The following is a 19,781-nucleotide window of genomic DNA, read 5'->3' as shown; positions in this document are numbered from 1 at the left end:
GTTGAGCATGGGATTATTATCCTACATGACCTTGAACAGGACAGCTGAATTGAAACGCTCGAATTCTGTAGTTGGTCAGCAAACGGGGAATCCCCGTTCTACAGTATATCCAACATTAGTTTTTTATATTCTCACTCCAAGGGATATTTTGATGTAGGATATTGGAAATGTTGCATTAATAGTTATTGCCAAATCGTCATTTTCCCCAATGAGTACGGAGATTTGAGATATTTCTTATATGAAAAGTCAAATCATTATAAAAATACCTTCATTTGTGTATCATTTGCATTCTCAGTGGGAAATTCCGTTGCTCAAAGGGACCTTGGGCTCTTGAATTTTGTCAATTGTAAAGTTGGTAGCACTGCTCATAATATTCTCTGTCTTGTCCATAGGTCTTGTCACCACCTTGTACAGTATCGTGAATATCCGTTCGTGCTGGAATAAGTGATAAGGAAGGTGAGTTCATTCTCCAAAATCTACATAAGGATTAATCCATATTACACGCAAACTAAATTGACACTGAAATAATGCTTGTCGCTGTCCTACTTTAGCAAATTTTATATTAAGTGTACGGTCTTGACAGCCAATGTTAATTCTATGCAGTAGCATAATCATGTGATAAAAGCTTTGTAAAAGTAGTGTTAACAAGTGGTCTGTAATTTTGGGAGCGAATGCAGAATACAGATAATGTCTCCAATTTCGTTAATATTTGGTATACTAACTAATTTTGGCCTTCTACAATAGATTACGAATCTATTGTTAAAATGCGGGGGTCAAATGTGGAAATCGGGGGAAAAGCCGATATAAGTGGATTTTTTTTAGTTTACAATACCGGACCACTCTCCAATTGCTATGAAATTTCGCCTACTGACTAATTGAGACCTCCTAATTACGAATCTGCATGTAATAATTGGCGGTGAATTATGGAAATGTAGAGAAAAACTAAAGTAACTATGTTTTCCTAACGTAACGTAACCCTACCGTAAGAACAGCAGGTACACGGAAGACGAAAAAATCAGCGTGCAATACATTGTTGCCAAACGTACCTAATCAAAGAGTCCACATTCCTAAATAATAATTTGGTAAATTTCTCGCAAGCAAAAAAAAAAAAAGAGATTAAATTTGACAGACAGCTGAAATTTGGGTACTACTTTACTATACCGGAGACACCTATCAATGATTTATTTCGCAATTTTTTACATTGATAACGTACTATTTTGCGTTGCAGAACATTTCTTTAGGTGAAATAATGGATTTCTAACGAAAATGATGTCTATTTCTTACATACGATAGCCCCACGAACCATCACGGGGACGAGGTATGCCTACTAGGTTAGGTTAGGCCTATTAGGTTAGGTTCCATTAGCACTCCTTTCATTCAATTTAGCATATACGGACAACATCGGGATTACAAATTCCACGGCATCTTCCACACCCGGCAATAACTTCACGACGCATCCTTGACACATCATGTTGTAGCAGCAGCAGTAGCGTGTATTGTGCTCTCGTGCAGAAAGCAAATGGCGGCAGCAGCAATAGCGCGTCAGAAATAGATTTTTGTAGAAACCACATGCATTTGCATTAAAATGGATCAAAACTACATTCCCGAACATCAACAACGCTACAGAAAATGCTTTGCGTAAGTACTTTCTCCTGTAAATTTGAAGAAATCCGTCTCTGGTATAGTAAAGTGTTACCGAAATTTGCAAGTTCATTTAATTTGAATATTCGTACTTACGTATTCTGCATTGAGAAACATTGCTGAAGGTGGCATTTCACTTATTTTACGGTAATAAGCTCTATTTGCGACATATCGAGTAAGTTTTCTTTGTTTCTTTTTGCCTTCGGTAACACACAAAATAACGGTCACAGTTTCACTACCATACTCGGCATGCAGTGTTTCCACCCCACTGCACCCAAAAATACCTACGTAGCCCAACAAACCACTGATGCATAGCCCCACAAACCATTCATACATCCGGTAAGATCAGGTTAGGTAGGGTCACGTATAGGTTACAATAGTTAAAAATTTGTTTAGAAAAAACATGCGTAGCCCCACACACCATTCTTGCATAGTCCCACGAACCATTGACACATAGCCCCACAAACCATTTGCGGAAATGTACCTTCTTCAGTTACAAAAAAACATGTTTGGAAACGCTGACCGGGATTATGTCATCACACATAGGCTACATCCACCTGGAAGTAAATGGATGCAAGAGCTTTCGATAATCGGTCACACATTTATATCGAAAAATTGATGATTTACCGGCAAAATTCAATGAATGATGCGAGAAAACACTTCCCCGAACTTCCAGAAGTATAAAGAAACTGCATTTGGTAAGTAATTTCTCCTGTAAATTTGATGAAATCCGTCTGTCCTTTACGAGAAATTTACGTATTGTATTTATGCTAATTAAAAATTAGAATTAGAAATTCTTTATTCATGGGCGAAGTTCAGCCTGTGGAACCTAACCTAACCTCGTAGGCATTACTCAAACAGGTACTAATCTGATATTCCCCGGACAGATTTCTTCATTTTTACAGAAGAAATTACTTACGGTAATAAGTTCCTGTAGCATTGTCTAACATCTGGAAGGTGTTTTGTGTGATGTAACGGATTTCTTCAAATTTAAAAGTTGGGGGCAGGTGACTCCGGCCAATTTCTAACATGCCTTTAACAGAGACTATAGATAAAGCCGGGGAGCCGGAGCGGAGGCGGGGCCACGTTAGCGGTTGGGGGCGGTAGGTCAATTACCCAAGGGGCAGAGCCCGGAATCAGTGGGAAATTTGGACTCAAAAATTTCAAACAAAATAATTTTTTAGTTTAAATTTCCCACCGATTCCGGGATGAAAAACGTGAATACACCTTAAAGAATGTTCCGCGAAGCAGATAGGTAGGTACAAATGTCAAAAATTGACAAAACGTAGAAGTTATAGTAATATCAGATTTTAACCCTCGAACACAAGGTAGAAAACCGTTGTGCGTGTCTCCCGCCATTCTTCTATGCTGAACACACTGTAACTGAGAACACAACAGTGTGGCAATGCTGGATACAGCATAACGAATTGGGTCTCACTTTCGCACAACACTTGACCAACCTTGTGTTCTGACGTCAAGGCAGAAAGCTTTTGAATTTTACTATGTTTAGTTCTCTTAGCGTAAATAATAATTTTTAGTTGTATTTATGCTAATGGAACCTAACCTAACCTTGTAGGCATTCCTCGTCTGACGTCGGAACACAAGGTAGGAAAACTGTTGTGCGACAAGAAATTAGAAAGAAACATGGTAGTCAGTTGCTTTGTATGGAGAATCATCGTGGTATTTAACAAGGTTATTCTACAACTTCTACACGTTATTTTACAATTTCCATGCTTGACCGCCAATTATTAGATGCAGATTCCTTATTAGGATCTCTCAATTAGTGAGTATGCGAAATTTCATAGAAATTGGAGAGTGGTCCGGTATTGTCAACTGATGCCCAAAATTTTAACTCTGCTTGCCTAACCTAACATAACCTAACCTTACCGGAAATGGTTCATGGGACTATCTGTGAATGGTTTGTGGGGCTATCCGTTAATGGTTTGTGAAGCTACCCGTGCATGGTGTGTGTGGCTACCCGTGCATAATGTACAATTTCTACACGTGACCCCCGCATTTTAACAACAGATTCATGCAAATATAAAACTGTACGTTCTACTTGTTATACATATGGTCCATTTTAATAAGATACTAAAATTCGTGTTTCTTCAAAGCGTTCTGTTCTTGACTAACATTGTGCGACAGATTTATGCATATGTGTACAAGTTATAGTTTTACAGTGTACGCTGTGTATAAATGTGTAAGAAACCTTAGAGGGAAAAGTTACCGTTACTTAGTATCGTGTAGCTGTCACATTGCCACACACAAAAAGGTTAGCTTCCTCCCCCAAGGAAACAATGCCCGTTTTATACTGTAACGGGGTCAGTTCACCCACTGTACCCCCTCGAGAATTATGTTGAATTTTTTTTAATAGACAGATTTTGATGTTTTACGTATTATAAAATTTGTTCCAGCAAGCGGAGAACACAAATAACGGAGATACTTGATCCCAAAGTATGGCCCTTCTAAGTAAAAACGTGCCATCTCTGAGTACTTTTGCCGCTTTCTATTAGTAAAGACTGTGTGTGAACTAAAATAACGAAAGAACATGCCGGAAATTGCTATCAACTCCAAACCTAACACTCCTAACCTAACGATGTAAAATTATAGCTGCTGTTGTGGAATGTCATGTTGGGTGCTATATTCACTTTAACGAAGCTTTCGGGCTGTTTTTCTTCACGATGAGGTAAGAAATGTACCTTATTTCATATTAACACATTTCAGCGAGCTAAAAACAACTGAAAACATTTAATAAACAAGACAAAAAATATTCATGAACCATGCAAAATATTTCACTTTCTTGAGGGGGTTAGACAACCTCGACTATAAGTATTTTTACCATATAATAGGTACTGTGTGAACTTTACAAGGTCGGGTGACCGAGAATGCACCTTCGAACTTGATTATTTTTTTCAAATATTGAAATAGCTTTCTGGGTGCTGACAGGGTGGATAAAAATCATGCTTTTTATTTAAAAAATAATTGTTAATTTTTTATATAAATCGATTTTTTTAAGGTTTTTGGCACCATGCACACAGAGATATGTTTTTTAGAGAGAGGCTTTTTGTAGTAAATGTCCCTGTAAAATATTTTAACAGTTTGATTGAAGCAAATTAAAAATATGCGTAAACATACATTTTTCGTCATTAAATTACACACACATAGGAGATGTACTACGTATAACTTTCAGCGAGAAATGCAGGCTCGACCAGGACTTGAACCCGGGTCTCTGACATTCCGTGCCATTCAGGGACGTAGCTAGGTTGATCAGTTCGGGGGGGCCAAATCTAAAATTTGTTCCTATGCAAATATTACCAGACAGTAAAGTTAAACAACTCTGTGTGATGCACACACACACTTACACACACTTACACACACTTACACACACACACACACACACACACACACACACACACACACACACACACACACACACACATGTTTTATATGTACATTATATTACATTATAATATTGCTACATATATAGTGCATTGGTATATAAAACTACTACGAAGTGTATATAATATATATGTGAATACTGGAGGTCAAATAAACATTAGAGTTCAAGAATTTTCAGGAAGCAAATCAATTTATGAAAGTACTACTATTAAACTATTACTTTACAGTTTTCTTAATGTATTTTACTTTCTGCCTGTCTCAATGACAACTTCTTCTTTTTTATCGAAACTACTGTGGAAGTGCTAAGCTGATTTCTTGACATCTGATAAATTATTCTGTGCAGGATTTTTCCTATTTAGCTATTCTGGAGAATCCTCCTGTGGATTGCATTATTGTCTGTCAAGATATTTGATATTAAGTTTCCGGAAAGACAAAACTACTACATTTATTTTCAACACAGCTACAAATGCAACCATCATGAGGATTCTTCCAAACCTACAGGTGAAAGGGCCTCGCCGATGGTGTAGTGGTAAGGTCGTCGCCTTGTAATCAAGGGGTCCCGGGTTCGATATCCGGTGGAGATAATGACACAGTGGTTCGGATCCCACTTTAAACTGTAGGTCCAGTCCTGATTACCCTTTCTGTGCATAAAGTGAAGACAACAAATCAAACAAACAAACCTACAGATGAAATCTTACACATATTCATTTTTCAGAATTTACGAAATCTGCTTAGCACTTTCAGAGGAGAGATGTTTTTGAAAATTCCTCTCTGCTGAGACATGCCAAAATCAGTACAACGAAGCTTGTAAACACAGTTTTAAACTATATACAGGAGTCGCAGCTGTGGACTGTTGATACATTTGTGTTCGTGCTTACTTACGTAGCAATTGCTAATCTTGGGACCGAGGCCATTACCGGAAGTTACATTCTTGGAACTATCAAAGAATGACGTCGTTTCGTTTGTAATGCAAACTAGTCTATGACACGATCAACATTTAATGACGTTGAAATTTCTTGTTCTATGTTTATGGTTGCCAAAGCAGATGTTCTCTCTTGGTTTGATTTGTTTCTGAGGTAAGATTTTAATCTCTGTTTGTTTTCGAACATAGTTTTGTAGTGCCTCAATCTCATGTTGGTTATATTTGATATCAAACTTCTGTGCGAAGGCATGCGGTTTTCAGTGGATTCACACAAAGCTGCGCTGAATAGCATACTGTTTTTACTATAAAATCACTGAAAAAACTGTTATACCTGTTCTTTAATTGTAATACAATTCCACAACGAAATATTTTCATAATTACCATTATTAATTACAACTGAGAATAATTTCTATGTATCAATAAGCACAACACATTTTCAGATTTTAACTATTTAGTATTTTCAGAGCACTCCCGCATATAGTTTTAGTCATTATTTGGTGTCCTAGAACTCAATCGTTAGGGCGTCTGACTACCATGAGAAAGACCCGGGTTCGATCCCCGGCAGAGGTGAACCGGGATTTTTTCCCATCTGTTCAAGCGGGACGGGCGCCCACCCAGCGTCATATAAAGTGGGTACATGGAGGGAACTCTGGCGGGTAAAGGCGGCCACTTTCGGCCGTGATCAAGAAAGTATGGAGCCCAAACTCCACACTCTCTATACGCCTACATGGCGTGGTGAAAAGCACAGGGGAACACTTTAGTTTTTACATTATTTGGTATCCAGGATGTCATCATTAACAAAACATATTACATACATGCACACACACATACACAGTTTTTTGGGATAACAATTATAATTTGTTACTTATTAGAAACGCTTATATTGAGAGCGAAGCAAACTAGAAAAATATTACTAATTTCATATCTTTCATTCTTTCAAGCAAGCAATAACAATTTTACTTTCACGAGTCATCATGTAAGTAAACTGCTACATTATCTTCGTCCTCTTGCATCTGCCCCGCCTTCCTCCCCCAAAGCCCTCCTGCCTCCTCACTCAAGTTATTCCTTGCTCGAGGGCACCGAGGTCATTGGACCGTTCTGGTACTTGGCACCCTGGATAGAAGCAAAATCTAGCAGAATGAACAAAATGAATCGGAAACAAAGATTTACTGGGGAAGGGAAAATTTAACCATATTTGCGTATTGCCTTTCAGAAACTGTGCTCTCAAACAGCAGGGGTACAACCCAGGGATAAGTCTTCTCTACCATTTGATTGTCATTTCCTTCCCTTTATCTTCTCCATCTTTCCCTTGTTCCCTTAAAGCAAGAAAGACCGCTCCTTGCAATTTGTCAGGTTCGACAGGTGACGACTGTCCTCTCGCAGGAATATTTTATGACAGGCAGTTCAGAAAGTATTTGGGACGCAGTGCCACCTTTGGTTGTCCGCAACCTTCGCGCCAACATTTGTTGAACAAGCTTGTTGTATTGTCTCCATTCAAGCTTTGTGCTGGTCTTAGGACCGCCTTGTGCCTTGTCAAGACGTTGCTTTCCTGAAGATAGAAGATCGCGTTTTATTCGTATTTCTGGGCCTCCTCGATGGCGCAGTGGTAGCGTCGTTGCCTTGTAATTAAGGGGTCCCGGGTTCGATACCCGGTGGAGGCACATAGTGGTTCAGACCCCACTTTAAACTGTAGGTCCAGTCCCCATTAGCCTTACTGTGCATAAAGTGGACTTAAAACAATAACTCAATCAATCAATCGTATTTCTGGCTGCGAATTTAGGCAGGGACGTAATGATAACAATAATAGGACGTTACAAAATCATATTAATAATAGTAATAATGATGACGCCTTTAACATTGAAATTATTTTCAAATTTAAATTCTAGCAGTATTCCATCGCAAGCAGCACTTTACATTACGCGAGAGATTTGTAACTCTCCTCCAGACACAAACGTACGCAGGATTTTCTTTCGGAGGGGAGGTGGAGAGAGACAATATAAAATATTTGGTAATTACCACTTTTGGGATTCCTTTTTAAAGTTGTTCAAAGAGAGAAATGGTATCTAGGGTCATTTTAGGGGGTGTGGGGGTTGCACTTACCAATTTGTTTTTTTCCCCGAGTTCTTTACAGATTTCATTTCAAAATTTTGTTTTTCTCAAAGTTTCGTGAGAGTTGTAGCCTCATCAGCTCCCCCATGTGTACACCAATGCCTCGAGATGTAATAGGAAAAATAGGACGCATGCCACTTTTCTTTCGAAAATTGTGCACCTCTAAACTTGCACCCTGCATTATCGCAAAACGACGTTGGTGGTTTGTACAAGTGTCATGAAGACACTGACTTAGGTATTTTCACACTTTGTTTATTTCTGTCTCAGTTCGTGTTATCAGTAGGGAGCGCGTTTATAATAGCCACAAACCATGCTAAATAGACAGGTAAATTGGTGCCAATGACAACTTCAAAAAGCCCAAAAGTAGGTAGTAAATATCAACTTATTACCTTTCTTTTCAGTTCATTTGTAAGTTTTCCTTCATTAATTGCCATTTACTTTTATTCTATGTATATTTTATTTTTCAAATTTTGTACCGCTTTTTTGTTACTTTTAGTTAATCGCAATGTTGACGATTATGAATGGCAATTAATGAAGGAAAACTCGCAAACGGCCATCACAATTATATGTAATATTCAGAATATTATTAGCGACTCAAATATTCTGTTTTTTCTTGTTGTTTTTTAACATTCTCAAGAATAAATTCACATTTTTGCTTTATATTGCATATTTCTTATAACGACACGTTCACCACGGCGGGCCTCCCAGGTGTGGTTTACCACGTTCCCTTATAACCAAAGAGTGCCAGGTTCAAGTCCCGGTGGAGGCACATTACACAATGGGTCGGAGTCCAATTGACATTATAAATCCAGTTCCAATTAATATATTTGAGCATAAAATGGACTTTAAACTATTTTTTATTACGATGACAAGTTATTGTAATAATGAAAGAAAATAATATCTCCTTCAGGATTCAAACCTAGGACTCAGTTTTACAGAAATTGTAATCTCTAGACCAGTGGTTCCCAAAGAGTGCGCCGCGGCGCCCTGGTAGGCTTACGGGGCCGCCGCGTGATGTTCCAATATTTTCAATGAAATTCAGTCATCGATATGATTGTTCCAAATACATGTTCTTATTTTGTACTTGTTACATAAAAAATGTTTCTGAATTTTAAATATGTTTATTTTTTAACTTAAGGCAAGCAACGTAAGCACACTAACAGAGCGTTACAAGTGTTAGATAGGGCCTCCCCGGTGGCATAGTGTTAGAGTTCGCCACCTTGTAATTAAGGGGTCCCGGGTTCGTTACCCGGTGGAGTCACATAGTGGTTCGGATCCCACTTTAAACTGTAAGTCCAGTCCCAATTAGCCTTACTATGCATGGACTTAAAACATCAATTCAGTCAGTCAAAGCAAGTACTAGATAGGCCTACATTCATGACTAGTGTTGCCCACGGGACGAGACGGGACAGGCTTTTAAAAATTCGAGACGAGACGAGATTGACCATGTGCCATAAGACAAACGAATATTTTCGAGATGAGACAGCATTTCCACGAGACGAGACAGGCCAAAGTCTCGTCTCGTGGGCAACACTATTCATGACGTAGGCGCTGTGGAAAAATCTTGAAACACAAAGGGCGCCTTGAAACAAAAATGTTTGGGAACCCCTGCTCTAGACAGTGGTAGCTTTGTTCCTTCGTTCGTCAGTGTTGTATAAATTTTTTAAAACAATGCAAATATAGGTAAAAATTATTTCTCCGTTCTGTGAGGTATCGGTAGACCGTTAACATCTGCTAGCAATGCCAACAATGCATTAGTGTACATGTTATTATCTCGGCTTCCACTCTCTCCGACATTCATTCTAAACCATGGCATTACTTATTTAATTTATTCCAGTGTTCGTGGCGGAGTGGTAAGCGTAAAGGGCTACGAAATCAGAGATCCCATGTTCAAACCTCCACCAGCCATTGGTGACTCATTCTGTTTGTCTATGCTCCCATCACTTTTCCATCCGTCAATCATTCATCAATCCACATCGACTTGTCGTAAAAATTAACCTACGAGGTAGGAAAAAAGGTAAAATAGCCAAAATGGAAACTATTGAATTTTAGCCGCCTCAGTGGCTGAGCACGTTAGCTCCCGAATTACGATTTTGTCCCCAAATGTTCTATGTCCTCTTCATGCACAAATAGGAGGCCAATCGGGACTGGACGTACAGTTTAAAGTTTGATCAGAACCACTATGTGCGTCCACTAGATATCAAACCAAGGATATATATGGAATTATATGGCGACGACATTACCACTACGCGATGTCCTCCCCTGGACAGGAAGGCGTGTCTTTTGTTACTGTCCATTCATTAATTTCTTGTATCACCGTTGCATATCTTTGAATATTAAATAAAAGTCCACTGAGACGAGATCAGTGATTACTGAAACCTTGTACACTAATTGGAAAATTTGTGTTATTTACTTTGATACGGGATTCTTGAAACCCCTCTCCTAGAAAAATTTCTGCCCAACGCAGTTGGCTTTCTGTCAGGTACAATTCTCAAAATTAGAATAGGGAAGCTGTGAAATTTTTCCCTCAGCATATACATACATACATATATAATTGTTTGACAAAAGTAATTGGTACTCACTTTGCAATTCGCCCACAGTTCCATGCATTTTAGATGGTATGACGTTCCTTTGTGTTCCTTGATTTTTTCACATGCTTTCTTCCAGTTGCGCATCCCTATTTTCCTGAAATTTGGTTCTGCATATCCTGAATCTGTGCCAAATTTACGGTATGGAAAACAAAAGCATGCGTCAAGTTCCACACTATATTCTAGCCACGGCGCAGATGCAAACCAGTGTTTTTGAAATGACCGCTTTCGCTTTCCGAACGTAGTATTTGGATAGTTATGCAAAAGTGGTTGCCTAGGATTATCTACCCCAAGATCAGTAATTGTTTTCACATTAGTACATTCACTTGTTCTGTCTAACTTTGGAACGTCAGAACTTGGACCAACACCCTCTTCATTGCCGTCATCTTCCACATGTTTTGAGATAGTTTTAAAATATCCGGTTTTGATAAATTTATCCATTCAAGATGGAAATGCACAACAACGCTAGAACTCTTCCCACACACGAACAAATACACAGTGACCGTAGGAACCCGATAGCAGACCTTCCTCGCAAGCAAGAACACAAAGCTAATCTGTGGCTCTGAAGCTGAAGCATAGAGCAATTTTAAATCTCAGAACAATGTCGGTACTGGAGAACTCTCTCCATAGCCTATGTCGCTCGACCACCTACTGTTGACCGCTCGGCCACGGCGGAGTCTTTGATTCCATCTGTATTGGAAGGGTCATTTGCAACAAAAGGGTCGGATCTCTGGTTTCCAGGAACTTAGGGCAAGGGTAATAACCTCTAAGCAGGCAGATTTTATGACCTTGGTTATAATCTGGTATGCAAGGAAAGGGTGGAATTTTGCTGTCCTACATTTGCTTCCGAAGAAACGCAGTGTTTCCAACTCTGCTACAAATTTACCAGAAAATAATATGTAGTATTAATTTAGGATAATTTTTAATCGATCAAAATTTTGTTTGCGGGGGCCAGAGTTACAACTGCCGGGGCCAAAGCCCCCCAGGCCCCCCCTAACGACGTCCCTGGTGCCATTGCTCTACCACTGAGCTACCAAGCCGGCCTGGCTTTGCCTGATTTTTCGCTTCCGTTGTTTTACCTGTGTGGAATTGTCTCTGTCAGTGCTACTGCAATGTCGATGTCTACAGATCTGTTTGCCTTTCAAACACAGTAGCTGGGTTATGTATAAATCAACTATTTTTTGAAAATTAGTATGTAAAATATAAATGCATTATGTACATATAAGGTTTCATTAACATGCTTTTAAATTATATTTCGCCAGGTCCTACAGTAATTTAGGTATAAATTACGCAGAACTGAGTTACATATAAAGTAGTCTCAACTACTCTTACTCTTGGCTTTAGAAATGCTTCTGTGGTGCAGCAATTAATTACTTTTAATCGAATCTTTTGTTAACTAATAAATTAAATGTTTTAAGATCATAGTTCAAAAATGTGAAGCTTTATCTTAGTTTGATTCATATGTTTCTTAGACCATATTTAACAAAAAATGTCATCTGAGAAAAAGGTACTTTACCCCTGAATATAATTATGCCATTCATAATTGCACAAAACTATTTTTTGATCGGTTGATCCATTTTCTGTAAAAGAGAACTTCCAGTTTCACCTTTGGTCTCAAGTGTCATGATACCCCTTGAAGTATTGGAAATGGACTTCCTGGAAGACTTCCAGGACATTTTGTTCAGAACACAAAGAGATGAAATGAATCTGTTCTTACAATGAAAGTATGAAGTTTCAATGTGTCAGACAAACATTGAGTTCATATTTTTTCCCACAGGCTGAAACTTCTTCAAGAGTGTGTATACCAGTTTGAATGGCAGTGTTTGTTTTCAGATGCAGTCCCCACTGGAAATTGCTATACAGCCTCTCATAGATGGGGAGGATTCCAAAAGAAGCAGGGAAACAGTTGAAACGATGTTGAAGATATTCAGAAACATGAAAGAAGAACCAAATAATCCCCAGTTCAGGTGTGTGGTTACACTTTTCTGCTTCATCATATCCACCAATCTTGGTGCCTAGACTGCAATTATGTGTACCATTCAAAATGTCATCAGTAATAGCCAGTGACGTGCGGTGACGTCGACACTTGGGGTAGCAAACAGTGTGGTGCCCAAGGGGGGTTTGTGTGGGTCATAACTCCTCCCCCCCTTTAGCAGACAGTATTCCTAAAAAAAGAACGTCAAAGACAGGAAAAGATTGCAAAATGAGGTATGACTACTAAGAAAAAGGGCACGTAACTCCCACCCCCTTTTGAAAATCAAAAATGCTTTGATTTTACTACTAATCCAAAAGCTTTCTAGTCAAAACTTTGCCATGGCAGGAAAGCGAAGTAAAATAAACCAAATCAAACAATCAATCTATGATTTGATTTTATTTGTGTTACTTAGCATAATTTTTTTTGTCCCATTTGGTTAATCGCGAAGATGATATAAAATTAATGAAGGGACAAACACAAAGAACACCCATGCGCAGGTCGGGGTTCGAACCCGGAACACCTGGTGTTGTAGTGTACTGTGATAACCACTCCCCCATGGTTGTTTGATTTGGTGTTTTTAAGTCCACATTATGCACAGGACTGGACCTACAGTTTAAAGTGGGATCCGAACCACTATGTGTCTCCACCGGGTACCGATCCAGGACCACAAAGACAAGAGAAAAGCACTAGCTATTCGGATACTTGGGTATCGGTAAAGCAAACTGCATTTTTCACCAGTGGTAATTTTCAATTGGATTTTTGAAACACCATCTTTGTGTATGATTATCGTTTTTTTTTCTTTTTCAAAGAATTTGCATTGCTTGATTTTCCTAATTTCTCCATCTCACAATCTATTTACTGAAGGATCGTGAGTTTGAGCGCTGGCCTGTGCTTGAGTGTTCCTTTGTATCCACCCTTCACCCGTTTAATTTAATCAACGTTCATCTTAAAGTGAGTACTAGTTTCTCCGTATTTATCTACTACTGCGTGTCTCTTCTCCCAATTATGAAAATATAACTAGTTGAAATTGTTCAAATCATTTTGAAACACTGTGTATTTTTGTAAGTTTAAGGAGTGAAAAACTCAGCAGCTTTGTTATTTCTTGCACTATAATTTGGTAATAAAAAATTCATAATACTGTAAGTGATATGGAATCAATGAGGATGCAAAAATGCTAAATTGCCGATGTTGTAAATTTAGAACTTTTGAATATACATTTGAGTATCTTTCACTATTTGATTTGAATGGTGTTTTAATGTAGATGAATTTGACCTTACTCTAACCAAACTTTACATTACACACTTGGCACAGTTGATGCTTGGGAGACTTTTTTTTCCATTGGCACCCTTTAATTATTATAAATACAGGGTAAGTCAAAATGATGGACCCGATTTCAGACATTTATTCTGTGAAATATAATAAATAAATGTAATTGTGAGACATGTGCTAAGAAAGGTAAACTGTCAAAGTTTTTTTTAAACAAATCACAAGTGTTCTATGTGAGCACCTCGCGTAACACGGCACATATCAAGCCGATAGTCTTATCTCCTGCCAAACCTTGTGTAGCATGTTACGGTCAATATCAGCAATGGGTGCTGTGCTGCAGCCATGCAGGTCATCCAATGTTGTTGGAAGTGGTGGTACGTAAACATGATCCTTGACAAAACCCCACATGAAGAAATTACATGGGGTCAAGTCGGGGGAACGAGGTGGCCAATGGAGGAGAGGTGGAAAGTGGAAACACTGCATGGAAACTAAACTTTGAAAGTTAACCTTTCGAAGCGCATGTCTCACAATAACATATGTTTATTAGATTTCACAGAATACATTTCTGTAATTAGGTCCATCATTTTACTTACCCTGTATACAGAATGACTAGCTTCAGGTTTTAAACTGCATATTTACATGATCTATGACCTGCCCTGTACACAGATGTGCACATTCTTTAATTGTTGACGACTGGTTTGTATCAAGTTACGTCGGTGTGCATTTATTTTCATGAGGGCGACAAGTACGTTTTTTCTACACACTGTAACGCTTGCGGGGTGTCTGGCGTTACGAGGGGGACTATTTTCTCAGATGGTAGACATTAATACACAACCCGTTTAATATATATATCTGTTATTTATTATTCTAATGGTTAACAGTAGTGATTATAGACTAACTCCCTATCTCTATGGCCATTTAGTGACTTGAGCTATTCCTATAAGTAATAAGTCCCAAGTGTCACCACTTGGTTAAGTTGAGGCTTACCCTCTAAGATAGGAGCAGCGAGCTATGGCACGGCCTCTTGTCGTCTCTCGGAGTATCTGGACTCAGCCCCTTTTCTATGATTATGATTCTCCTAGTATTTATTAACATGGGCGTCCTTGTCTCAATTCCCCAACCCAACTTAGTATACCACAACCTTGTGGTTATTTTAGCTGACAGTCCTTTCTGGGGGGGAGGTATGGCCTTGCTGACCATGACGAAGGCTTGTGGTCCGTAGACCTCGAGCTTATCGTCTGGGATGCCCTCCAGAATATTCACGGCCAAGGCTCTGGCCTTGTTGAGCTAAACCACCAAACTTCCTGTAGGTAGCCTTGTCAGGAACCTTGCCCTTGATAGTTTTGGGGGGGGGAAGGAAGGGCCTGGTCTGTATCACACGTGTTGAGGACGAGACAAGTGATAGTGACGCAAGTCCTATTTCCTGGTTTTGCTTTCCTACTCTGGGCAGAGACAACGCCCCATTATGTGTAACTTGCAGAAACGCTCGTTACATATCGCCCCTCCTTATCTTAGATGGCCTCCATCTAAGCTGACTATTGACATGCCCTCATATATAAGGCTGGTTAGGCTTCAATTATTTACCTATGTATTAAAACAATCTGGTTGCTCAAGTCACTGGACCCATTTGGAGTTAGATATAAATTACATGATAAGTTAGTTTACATAATAAGAGTATAGTATTCTTCAAAAGTTTATGGTTAAGATTTGCTTTTTATTCCGTTGTTGGTCACTGCACTATTCACTTTCACTTGTGTTTGCTAATGGTGTAGGTCCCAGGGTTCCTTCCTGTTTCGTCCTAAGGTGGCAATGGTCCTAGGGCGGCCCTCGAGAGTGGCTCTCCTTGGATAGGAACAGGTTCAGTCATCAAAAGGAGTAAAGTTGTCCATAGCTCTGAAACTGAGACTTGTTTTAACAACATGGTAATTACTCCAAGATACATTCATATACTGGACATTTCGGCGCTTCGTAGGAAGGAGGTCTATCGTTTTGCCCACGCATAATGACAGGAACTGAAGCATTCCGCTGGGTGGTATGGCTTCTGCGATAGATTCGGTAACCTAACCATGATAAGAATGTGACCATTACACATGTCAGTAAGCTTAACCAAATGTGAAGATGAACTAAGGATACTATTTTCTGGTTCGTAGGTGATTCCATTTGTTTGACAACCATACATTGAGGTTTATTAATTATATCAGATGTACACTCATAGTTAGTTATATTAGTTTGGCGGTGATTTACCCAATGTATTGGTAAAAATTGGGATATTTGTGCCTTTGTGGGATCTGGGAGAATGCAAGGGAACTGAGCCCTATAACATTTAGAATTTATACACATTACACATTGACAACCTAACTGAACTACTAAGGTTCCATAAGGGGAATCTCTCTTAAAACTAAAAAGTATGCTTTCGCATTTAACTGTTATTTCCACATCTGATGGTGTCAATACTAAATAGGTCGAGACGTTTAATAGTACAGGTAAGTTAAGTACAGGGTCTTCATGACAACGTAGTGGGCAGTACTGTTCTATAGTAGTAGCATCCTGTGTAAATATAGACTTTAAACATCTGTAATCTGAGGTGTATATGTTTCTGTAAGGCGTAATAAAACATAGTATATCATTAGTTAGAGAACAAGAGTGTTCGTAAAACGTCTTTTCATATTCATCGATGAGTACTTCATCTGATGTTAGTGTTATTTGGCATATGTTATTTTTGAATTGAAATGGTAGGGGTTTTATGTTGTACGCTCGAAATTTGGATCGTTTACGCATGATTGGTATTTTCAGGCCAATTAGGGTATATTGTGGTCCTATGGTACATTCTAGTATTGGAGTGTTGTAATGTTGCCCTAAATTGGTCGTGGAGATGGCCAGAGTATAATTATATTTAGCTATCTTTCCTTCAAGTGCATCGAGATGAGATACGAGGGTGTTGAGAGGTAATATAGCTGGGTGTACCTTTCTGTTTTGGCATGCTGAGGTTAGAATATGTAAAAATTGAGGTGGATTGACAATATTAAGATCTCGAATATTAACCCAATTTGTTGCTGGAAAGTTCTGGATTCTATGTTGAATTTCGTTTATATCCTGTTCCTTTAAGAAAAGAGTACGTATGTGGGTTTTAGTAATGCGGAAATAACTCCATCCTTGAAGTGACGGATCAGTAGTAATTGTAGTGTTTCCCAATGAGGAGGGCAAATCTTCCCAATCAATTATTTCAGAAATAGCAGCATTGTACTGTAGACGATATAATAGTGGTACAGAAGTTTCGTATAATATAGGTGGGTCAATTTCGTTGATATAGATTCCTGATGTTACGAAGGTTTTAATTGTTAAGCCGTCAACGAGTATGGGTGAGTGTAATGTAGAGATAAGGACGGCTAGTCATGCTGTCATTGAGAAATGTACGGGTTTATTTCCATCATTGAGTTTACGGGGCAGTGGTTTAGGAACTGTTCCTGTTCCTGGTTGTATTTGTACTTTAGAAGTATTGTCATTAGTGAAGAGAACCTGTCTAGAAGTGGCGTATGAGGGTTGGCTTACTAAAGGAGTGAGTTGACAACAACATTTTACATATTTCTTACATATCCAATACACAATGAATATCATTAGAATTAGAATTAAAATAACAATAGAATAATTAAGGAATTCATGAAATATTTCCAGTGAAGTACCCAATGCGTCAGTGGTTTGGATTTGACTGAGTGCAATCAATTGAGTGGTCATAAGATGATTCTTATATATTGTCCATGCTACCACAAGAGTAAGGACTATATTCCAAACAAGACTTAATGATATTTTGGAAAGATTCTCGTTAGAGATATCAGTTTTTATATCTTCCAAATCAAAATTAAGATCGTCATTTTCCTCATTCGGCTCTGTCTGAGTTGATATTTTCAAGAATGGAATCTTCTTGGGCCAACTAGCGTCTAAGCAATCATTAAAATGTTTGAATTCTGCGGCTTTACCTCCGGAGAATAAGACGTCTATTTTCATCGTTGGTATTTTTCCCCATGAAGCGGGCAAAATATGGTAGCTACGCAACTTGTCACTAGTCTGACTAGAGCATGGAAAGGTTCTAGGAATTACAGTTTCTTCTGTTATTGATAGAGAGCAATTACATGGAAGGGTAATTTCGAGTGCACTGGCTTGAGTTTCATAAGTATCTAACGTAAAAGATCTGCCGTTGCATTCGCCTTTTATTTTTGACGGCGGGTTGGTGATTACATAATGGTCCTGTGCGACTTCCGTTACGATAACATTACTTCCCTCGTAGCATTGATACATACAGTGTCCGGCTAATTCCTGAATAGTTGCGCCTTGGCGTATCTTTTGGGCACACGAAGAGCCCAGGGTGGCATCGTGACCAAAACGCGGTAGATAACACATTGGTGAATTGTGCGAGTCGCAGGTAGCTAGGAAAGTACCTGACAAGAGTCGAACCGAATTAGTACTAGTGGCGGAAAATAAAGGTGGATGTATTATGTTACAAGTGCTGTTTTGCTATCTAAAAGGCACAGTAAGGAATTCTTCTAAAATAGGGGTCTCGCCTTTTTTCGTGATTGGAACCTTTAATGTGACTACTACCTGTTTAGGAGAGAACAAGCAATGAGCCAAAGGTACAGTGTAGTATTTCATTAGTTGGGATGTTGGGATAGCTAACTGATATCCATTTTTTGCCAAGGTAAATTGCAATTGTTTAAGATCTCTTTTTAATGTTTGTGGCCTGATTAGATATAAAGGAATTTTGTGTGAGAAGCAAGAAGTTCTAAGTTCCCTTATTTCGACATTTATTGTCGAGCTCATTACTAATTGGTGCAACACAACAGATTTCAAAGCCAGTATATTCATGTTATGAGTCGTTCGATTTGCACTGTTTGCTAATTCAACGAGTTTATTTCCGAAATTAGATTTTAGTATGTCTACTTGAGATTCGAGTTTAATCACAGTGTTATTCGTTTGTTGAATTAGTTCGCGAAGTTGGAATCTCAATAAATGTACCTGCTGATGCTCGTTTTTAAGACTAGATGTAACTTTGTGGATTTCCGAATTAAGTGTATGCTCATTAACCAAAATGTCATGGAACTGACTTTCACTCAAAATTCCGCAACACCAGTTCGCGAAGTTGCCAATAAAATTTAATCCAAGTCCACGCGTAACTCTGTCATACTTCTCAGGAGGTGATGGAAACTCTACACAAGTATCATTTAAATGTAATAAAAATAGTTGTTGTAATTCACTTACCATATGGTCCAAGGCATTGAATATTTCGGCGTCGTGGTTCGTTTCCACATAATTTACCTTTCCTGTTTTTGCCAATGTTACCAATGATTGGTCAACCACGTTGTTCACTGGAAGATCCTCCATGTAGGTAAGGGGAACACTTCCTTCATATAGGATCACCTTCGGCAACTGTCGCCAGTAGGCTCCCGGTGTAAGCCTAATAGTGGGAATGGTCCATACACCATCCAAGCATAAAAATAGGGTTAGGATGATCATTCTGAAACTAAAGAATGCGTGAGTGACGGCAATACTCCAATTTTTCTCCCCACTAGAAAAAGCTTCGTCCCGAAGCGAACGAGGAAAACAAGTAGAGAAAGAAAAGAAACTTGGACTTATCATTTATAATAATAATAAAAAAAATAAAAAAATAATACTAATAAAAATAATAATAATATAATAATATAACAATAATAAAAGAAAAGTAAGAGAAGCCGATCATAACGTCGATTAACATACAACCACCAAAAAAAAATTACAAATATAATGACCATTAGGGAAATGTAAAATAACTAGGAAATTAAATCCATTAACACAATGAAAAAGGAACAAATCAAACTTAAACTAAACTTAAAACTAAAGAGTATAAAGTAAT

The 19,781-nt window shown here is 38.5% G+C and overlaps 1 protein-coding gene across 1 annotated transcript in view; it reads left to right on the top strand.

Annotated features, from left to right (window-relative positions):
* Positions 1-392: 392 nt before the first annotated feature.
* Positions 393-19,781, top strand: part of LOC145996975 (uncharacterized) — a 55,467-nt gene continuing 36,078 nt past the window's right edge. Inside the window, exons 1-2 of the mRNA XM_083133566.1 lie at positions 393-456; positions 12,493-12,626. Of these exons, the coding sequence (XP_082989692.1) occupies positions 12,493-12,626 (134 nt within the window). The 5' untranslated portion in view covers positions 393-456. The remainder of the gene's footprint in view (positions 457-12,492; positions 12,627-19,781) is intronic.

The sequence above is a fragment of the Lepisma saccharinum genome, chromosome 13 (genome assembly GCF_977018435.1).
Source record: "Lepisma saccharinum chromosome 13, izLepSacc3.1, whole genome shotgun sequence".
NCBI classification, from domain to species: domain Eukaryota; kingdom Metazoa; phylum Arthropoda; class Insecta; order Zygentoma; family Lepismatidae; genus Lepisma; species Lepisma saccharinum.
This window is presented reverse-complemented; position numbering and strand designations above follow the sequence as displayed.